Source organism: Rhinopithecus bieti, unplaced genomic scaffold (assembly GCF_001698545.2).
Source record: "Rhinopithecus bieti isolate Rb0 unplaced genomic scaffold, ASM169854v2 scaffold_42532, whole genome shotgun sequence".
Classification (NCBI taxonomy): Eukaryota; Metazoa; Chordata; class Mammalia; order Primates; family Cercopithecidae; genus Rhinopithecus; species Rhinopithecus bieti.
Genome location: NW_016818301.1, coordinates 2,200,288 through 2,208,835, shown reverse-complemented (window position 1 = coordinate 2,208,835; position 8,548 = coordinate 2,200,288). Strand labels below are relative to the sequence as shown.

The 8,548-nt window shown below is 44.3% G+C and overlaps 1 protein-coding gene across 1 annotated transcript in view; it reads left to right on the top strand.

Moving 5' to 3' along the window:
- Positions 1-6: 6 nt before the first annotated feature.
- Positions 7-8,548, top strand: part of LOC108518474 (RNA binding protein fox-1 homolog 2-like) — a 96,031-nt gene continuing 87,489 nt past the window's right edge. Inside the window, exon 1 of the mRNA XM_017856895.1 lies at positions 7-255. Within this exon, the coding sequence (XP_017712384.1) occupies positions 70-255 (186 nt within the window). The 5' untranslated portion in view covers positions 7-69. The remainder of the gene's footprint in view (positions 256-8,548) is intronic.

Here is an 8,548-nt window from a genome sequence, read left to right as displayed (position 1 = left end):
GCCGAGGCCCAGGGGGAGGTGGCCTGTCGCGGGTCGCCCGGCTCCCGGAGGCGAGGGGGGCGCGGGCGGATGGCGGAGGGCGCCCAGCCGCAGCAGCCGCCTCAACTCGGGCCAGGCGCCGCCGCCCGGGGCATGAAGCGGGAGTCGGAGCTGGAGCTGCCGGTGCCCGGAGCGGGAGGAGACGGAGCCGATCCCGGCCTGAGCAAGCGGCCGCGCACTGAGGAGGCGGCGGCCGACGGTGGCGGCGGGATGCAGGTGACCGCGCGGGACGGGGCGCCCAGTTATTGCGGGGGTGCGGGGGAGTGGCGTGAGGGGCGACCCCGGGCTCCCGGCTTGGAGAGACGGAGGCCCTCCGGGGGCCCTGGGTTGGAGGTGGGATGGGGGGCCAGTCGGGGCCTGGTTGGAAGGTGGGGCGAGCTCGGGCTAGGAACGAAGGTTGCAGGACTGATCCTGGTGTGCCCGAGAGGGTCCTGATTCCTGAGGGGCGAGGAGGCACGACGAGTGGATAGGTTTTGGGGGGAAATCGAACGTGGCTGAGATGGATTCCATTTGTTCAAATCCTGCCTTTAGTGCCCTGGGGTGGAGTGGAAGCCGGGAAATCCTGGGTTCTCTGGACGGAGTCGAGGAAGAGGGGATCTCGTGGGAAACCTCCCAAGAACAGGGAGTACCTTTTGGCAGCCCGGGGCACACCCTGGGATGGGGAAGAGAAGTGGCATTTCAAGGAGAGGAGTGAAAAGCAAGAAAACTCCTCGAGACAGCCCCGAGGGGATGTGGCTGAGATTGTGGGTTAAAATACACACAAAGTGTGAGAAGTACAGGGAGTTTGGTAATGTTGTGGGGACACGGTGGTGCTCAGTCTCATTAACTTTGTGGAGCATACTAATGAGTCTGAAGGGAGACACCAGACATGTCCCTCCTGCTCTTTGCCAATTGCATTTTACATCTCCAGGACACAAAATAGCTCTTTAATGTCCTGGGCTATAAAAAAAAAATTTATAGGGCCATTAGAAGACTGGATTCTCAATTCTGGATTCAAAGATAAAGGTGGTTAATTTGGGTAGGGAATGGGAAAGGTATTGATGGTGTCAGTTGACTTCATAGTTTTGAGGAAGACCTTGAAACCTTTGTAGGTTTTAGGGTTTGGTCTCTGCCCAGAAAATACTGCTGTGAAATGGTGAGTCTCACCTGTCAGCAATTGTGCAGACATGTGCCTAGTTCTCTCAGAGTCATAGGATGTTAGAGGGATGCTAGGAGGACTAGACATCTTTTCCAGGGCTTCTTAACCTGGACAGACTAGGAAGATTCTTACTTATAATAGGTGATGTGCACTTTTTGGTGGAGGAGAGTCAATAATTTTCATCTTTGTTTTTTTTGGAGGGGATTCGAGTCCCAGCTTGTTTTAACCACCTTATTTTATAGATGGGGAATCAGAAGTCCAGAGAAGATGAGTGACTTGGGTAAGGCCACCCAGTTAGCTGATAGTAAAACTAGAACTAGAAGCCTGGTCTTCTAATTCCTATTCCTGTGCTGTCTCCATTACACCACTCTTGGAAATCTCTGCAGTGCTAAAAGACTTCCTGTGCTCTGCTCCCTGCTTTTCAAGCCTCTGCCTGACTTCCTGTGTTAGGGACGGAGCTGTACTTAAGCCTAGCGTATTTGTTATGTGCTTCTTGGTCTCCTTTGCAGAGTTTACCCTGTTACTTGTGTTAATTTAGGTAAAGTGACCCTCTTGGTGTTTATTTTTGAATTCTTTTATTTTGTTTGCCTGCTTTTATTTTCCATTAGAACTCTGTCAGGCAGAGGGATTGTGAGAAGTAAAAGCTCAGGGCCATGGAAAAAAAGACAGGAATATGGGAGACAGCAGGTGAGGTGAGCTAATATTGGATGGTAAGGAGGGAAGACTGGATGTAGGTGCTGGTGAGCAGGTTCTACTTGTGTGTGTGTGTGTGTGTGTGTGTGTGTGTGTGTGTGTATGTCTGTAGGTATTCATTTATCATTTCTGTCAATCATAGTTAATAGTGAGACCCCCATCCCTTTCCCTCATTTACTCCTGGGGCCTATTATCTGCTGGTTGCCTTCAAATTGGCTAAAGATAGTGATATTTGGAAATGGAGCATTGTGTAGGGACTTCGCGGGGTTGTGCAGAGGAAAGAGTGGTTAGGTCCTTGGGGGTGCAAATTGGCAGCTGAGAACTATCCCTCTGAGAATCCTTTTTTCACTCTGTGTATTTGTGGATGTTCTTTGTTTATTTTCTTTCTATACATTCTTTTTTTTTTTTTTTTTGCCCAGGCTGGAGTGCAATGGCACGATCTTGGCTCACTGCAACCTCCACCTCCACCTCTGGGTTCAAGCGATTCTCCTGCCTCAGCTTTCTGAGTAGATGGGATTACAGGCATGTGCCACCATGCCCAGCTAATTTTTCGTATTTTTAGTAGAAAAGGGGTTTCACCAGGTTGGTCAGGCTATTCTCGAACTCCTGACATCAGGTGGTCCACCCACCTCAGCCTCCCAAAATGTTGGGATTACAGACGTGAGCCACCACACCCAGCCTTCTATACATTCTCATTGTTGTAGGTCCATTCCGCTATGTCATACAGGTATTCAAATCATCACTGATTTAGGTCCTTCCTTCAACTAGCTGAGTGGTTCTGCAGAAATCTTTCATTTTGGGGCCTCTGTTTTCCTTAGTTATAAAATAAAGTATGTGTACAAGATGATTTCCCTCGTGATCTGCCCGCCTCGGCCTCCCAAAGTGCTGGCATTACAGGTGTAAGCCACCACGCCCGGCCGGTTTCTAAGTTACCTTCTAAAAGATGTAAGTCCAGTTCACTGTCCTTAAGGTGCATGCAATCTGTGTGGGGAGACAAATGGGTGAAAAGTTTTTTTAAAGAAGTGTGAGAGTATTACATGAATGTACTTAATGTTTATTCATTGAACTAACATTTATTGAGCAGCTGCTGCACTGTTTTAACCCTAAGAGATACAATAGTGAACAACAATGAAAAACCCTTGCCGTCATGGAACTAATATTGAATGGGAAGAGACATCTAATAAATCAACATCTATAATTGTATGGTGATAAGGGCTAAAAGAAAAATAAAGCAGGGAAAGGGAGAGATGGGAAGGGATAGAATAAAGGTGGTTACAGAAGGGCTTTCTGATAGATGGCCTATGAGTGAAGTGAGGGAATGGGCCATTCAGATGTTTTTGGAAAGAGGGTTCAGGTAGAGGATGTGAGGGTACAGAGACATTGAGAAAGAAGACTGCTTGGTTTGTTTGAGAACAGGAGACCAATGTATTAAATAGCTGGAGCAAAGTGAGCAGGGGCCGTTAGTCTTAGGAGATGATATCAGCGGTTTAGGCCCTATGTAAATACACACTTTAAAAATCTTAGCCGGGCACAGTGGCTCACGCCTGTAATCCCAGCAGTTTGGGAGGCTGAGGTGGGCGGATCGCCTGAGGTCAGGAGTTCAATACCAGCCTGGCCAACATAGTGAAACCCCTATCTACTAAAAATACAAAAAATTAGCCAGGTGTGGTGGCAGGTGCCTGTAATCCTAGCTACTAGGGAGGCTGAGGCAGGGGAATCACTTGAACCTGGAGGTGGAGGTTGCAGTGAGCTGAGGTCGCGCCACTGCATTCCAGCCTGGGCAATAAGAGCGAAACTGTCCCAAAAAAAAAGAAAAAACTTACTGTAGCCAGTGTTTTGGGTATGTGGGTTTGTCTTAAAGTACATTTTTTTTTTTTTTTTTGAGGTGGAGTCTCACTGTTGCCCAGGCTGGAGTGCAGTGGTGCAATCTCAGCTCACTGCAACCTCTGCCTCCTGGGTTCAAGCAATTCTTGTGCCTCAGCCTCCTGAATAGCTGGGACTACAGGCATGCGCCACCACATCCCGCTAATCTTTGTATTTATAGTAGAGATGAGATTTCACCATGTTGGCCAGGCTGGTCTCGAACTCCTGACCTTAGGTAATCCGCCTGCCTTGGCCTCCCAAAGTGCTGAGATTACAGGCATGAGCCACTGTGCCTGGCCTGTTTTCTTAACACGTTTTCTAGCTCCTTCTGTGAAGCTTTCCCTGGCAGCTTAGTTCGCACCATTCAGATCCTACTCTTGCCTCCTGGTATGTTGATGCTTAGTTGTGCGTCATCTTTTATTGTCCCTTAATTCTTTTATTATTCTTGTTTCACTGCTAAGATTGTAAGCTTCTAAAGGATAGGAACTATATTTCCTTTGTATGTATCCTTCATAATATCTAACAGTTTTGGGTACTCGGTAAGTGCTCAATGCTTGTTAAATTGAAATTGAAATTTACCATTTACAGATAGTTAAAGGTTAAGAAAAATTACGAAATTCCAGAGTAAGGGTATCATCACAGAATTTTCCAGGCACTTTGGATTCACCCCTTTTTATAGAATAAGTTCACTTACTGGAGTCATTCCCAAGACTGCTTACTAAATGGAGCTGTAGTGCTAAGCATTAGGTTCCAAAGTTGAATCTTGTTAAGTTGTATCATTAAGCTTTGCAGTAAATCATCACTTACCAAAATGGAGTTTAGGAAACTCCAGAGAGTCTGTGATGCTTTTATTGTAGGCTGGGCAAGGTGGCTCACATCTGTAATCCCAGCACTTTGGGAGGCCAAGGCGGGCAGATCATGAGGTCAGGAGATCGAGACCATCCTGGCTAACACAGTGAAACCCCGTCTCTACTAAAAATACAAGAAATTAGCCGGGCGTGGTGGCGGGCGCCTGTAGTCCCAGCCACTCGGGAGGCTGAGGCAGGAGAGTGGCGTGAACCTGGGAGCGGAGCTTGCAGTGAGCCGAGATCGCGCCACTGCACTCCAGCCTGGGCGACAGAGCAAGACTCTTTCTCAAAAAAAAAAAAAAAAAAAAGCAGAAGCTTTTATTATAATCCTTAGGTTCAGAAGGAACCCTAGGAGAAAGAGAGGAAGGGTCGGTGCTTTCAAAGGCAGTATACAGAAACTTGATGTAGGTGGAAGAGGAGTCTATGCAGCCCTGGAAAGAGTATAGAAATAGAGAAACCTGAACCTTGGAGTAGGAGAGAAGTGACAAACTCAGCTGGAAAGTTGGTGTACAGTTTGAGGAATGTAGTTAAAGAGAGCACTTGGAAATACTGTACTCAGACTTGGTGGGAAGTTACATGAGTTACTCATAGGGCTATTAGAGGTTCATTTCACTTTAAGTCTGATATGTATGAAATTTAGGCCCTATAAAACATATTGGGGAATGAATTCTTTTGGTCAGCTTTTCTGGTGAACAATTTGATTCACAAAAATTTTATTTCTGTGCAGTTTTCTAAGAGTTCAGCTGCTGTATAAGGTAAGATATACCTTATTACTTACAGCTTTCAGCAGAATTCTTTATGTCAGTGAAATGTTGATATGGTATAATTATTATATGGCCGAGTAACTGCTTCTCACCATAGAGTCATAAATCCAGTTTAGCCAGGTGGGTTCTGCAGTTATTCCTATTAGCAGCTGATTCTAGTGGTAAGATGACTTTCTTTCAGATTTCAGGGAAGGGGTTGCAGATAGCCTGAAGTTGCTTTGTAGATGCTGTATTTATTGAAGTAGTTTATTTTCCCATTTGCTTATTTATGGGCTTGTTTCCTCATAGGTGGATGTCTCTTTGTATCTTTGTATCCTCATTTGGGTATTTGGTGCTGTAACTAAGCATGGTGCTACTGTTTGAGAAGAGTTATAAAAATATTGTGCTTTTTTTTTTTTTTTCTTACGAGTAATTTAATGAACAATATTTCACTGAAATTACTGAATTTTTCATCTCTCTCTGTCCTAGTCTCCTTGGGCTGCCACAGCAAAATACTATAGACTGGATGGCTTAAACAACAGACATTTATTTCTCACAGTTTTGGAGGCTGGGAAGTCCAAGATCAAGGTGCCAGCAGATTTCATGTCTGGTGAGGACCCACCTCCTGGCTTGTGGGTAGCTGCCTTCTTGCTGTGTGCTCACATGGCCTTTCCTCAGTGTGTGCTCTTGGGGAGAGAGAGTCAGTGGTCTCTTCCCCTTCTTATAAGGGCGCTCTTTTATTATACAGTTCCCACCCTCATGACTCAATCTAAAGCTAATTCTGGAGGTCCTACCTCCAAATACTGTTACACTGGGGTTAGGGCTTCAACATAGAAAATTTGGAGGGACACAGACATTAAGCCTATAACACTAAGTGGTATTATTGTAGTAAATATTGTAGATGGAGTGGTAATATTGTAGTGGTAAATATTGTAGATGGAGAAACTGGTAAAGTGGTAAATATTGTAGATGGAGAAACTGAGGCACAGTCATGTAAAAATTGTTTTTCCCCCATGTCTCACAAGGAAGTCTGCAAATGTAAAACTGGAAATGTATTTGAGAAGGAGAAAGTCAGATCTGATTTCAGAGTAGAATTATTCTTCGGGGTGACTCAAGAGATTAGCCTGAGTTGAATTTGTCTCCCAACTCCCTCCCATTTTCTAGCTACTCTGTCATTTTTTTTTCACTATCACACTGACATGTGAACACAACAGAAGCTATCTAGAAATTTAACTTTCATTTTGCTATAAAGCAGACTGGTGCAGACAGGCCTCAAGATTACAGGACTGCTGGGAAAGAAATTGAGTTATATACTACTTCGTATAAACAAGAATGTTGCTAGTGAATCTCTAGTTTAACATCTCTCAGGCCTTCAGTTTGATGTCAGGCTTTAATAATTTGTAGAAAAAGACAGTCATTTTAGTAAGCAGATTTCTTTCAATTTTTGTTGATATACATTGATATACATTTGTAAAGCATACTAAACATCTTTATTCTGGGGTGAATGTGCACTTCCTTCAAAGACAGGAGGGAAGAACCACAGACATGATTGGAAGGAAATGGCAGTAATTGGAGCATGAGCAGACAGATGGAGTGAGGGATGGTGAGTGCATTTGGTGTTTTAGGTGGCCCCTAGGAGTATTGAGTTTCCTATTCTTCTCCTCTACGACCCCAATACAAGCAGGCAGCTTCCATGGCTAAGGTTTCATTATCTAATCCATCACAGATCAGCTTGAATAAACCCATTGGCTGATGCTGATCTGGTTAGGAAAGTAGTGCAAAGCTGCTTGAGCCAGGATTGGGACAAATCGGATCAGAACTGCCATGTGAATCCTGGACGCATTTGTGTAATTTGGGTGGGCAAAGTAGTTGGGGAAGTCATTTACTCAAGAGAGTGAGCAGTCAGCCAGGAGTTTTTTCAAATGTTGTCTTAGAGGCTCTGAGGGGAAAGTATGTGGAGGATTTGATACATTTCTCTGGAGGATAGCCAGATTGCTTTGATTCTCTGAGTCTGAACACTTTTTGGTCACTAATGCTCAGAAGTGACCTTTTTTTAGTAACATTTGGAGATTCCAGTCGTGATCGTTTAATTGTGAGTGATCTCTTAATCTGAGACTGTAGGATATATGTCCCTTCTCTGTTTTAATTTTTTTTTATTTTTTATTTAAGTTCTAGGATACATGTGCACAACGTGCAGGTTTGTTACATATGTATACGTGTGCCATGTTGGTGTGCTGCACCCGTTAACTCGTCATTTACATTAGATATATCTCCTAATGCTATCGCTCCCCTAACCCCACGACAGGCCCCTGTGTATGATGTTCCCCACCCTGTGTCCAAGTGTTCTCATTGTTCACATGAGACCTATGAGTGAGAACATGTGGTGTTTGCTTTTTCGTCCTTGTGATAGTTTGCTCAGAAAGATGGTTTCCAGCTTCATCCATGTCCCTACAAAGGACATGAACTCATCCTTTTTTATGGCTGCATAGTATTCCATGGTGTATATATGTGCCATATTTTCTTAATCCAGTCTATCATTGATGGACATTTGGGTTGGTTCCAAGTCTTTGCTATTGTCAATAGTGCCACAGTAAACATATGTGTGCATGTGTCTTTATAGCAGCATGATTTATAATCCTTTGGGTGTATACCCCGTAATGGGATAACTGGGTCAAATAGTATTTCTAGTTCTAGATCCTTGAGGAATCGCCACACTGTCTTCTACAATGGTTGAACTAGTTTACAGTCCCACCAACAGTGTAAAAGTGTTCCTATTTCTCCACATCTTCTCCAGCACCTGTTGTTTACAGACTTTTTAATGATCGCCATTCTAACTGGTGTGAGATGGTATCTCATTGTGGTTTTGATTTGCTTTTCTCTGATGGCCAGTGATGATGAGCATTTTTTCATGTGTCTGTTGGCTACATAGATGTCTTCTTTTGAGAAGTGTCTGTTCATATCCTTTGCCCACTTTTTGATGCGGTTGTTTGATTTTTTCTTGTAACTTTGTTTAAGTTCTTTGTAGATTCTGGATATTAGCCCTTTGTCAGATGGGTAGATTGTAAAAATTTTCTCCCATTCTGTAGGTTGCCTGTTCACTCTGATGGTAGTTTCTTTTGCTGTGCAGAAGCTCTTTAGTTTAATTAGATCCCATTTGTCTATTTTGGCTTTTGTTGCCATTGCTTTTGGTGTTTCAGTCATGAAGTCCTTGCCCATGCCTATGT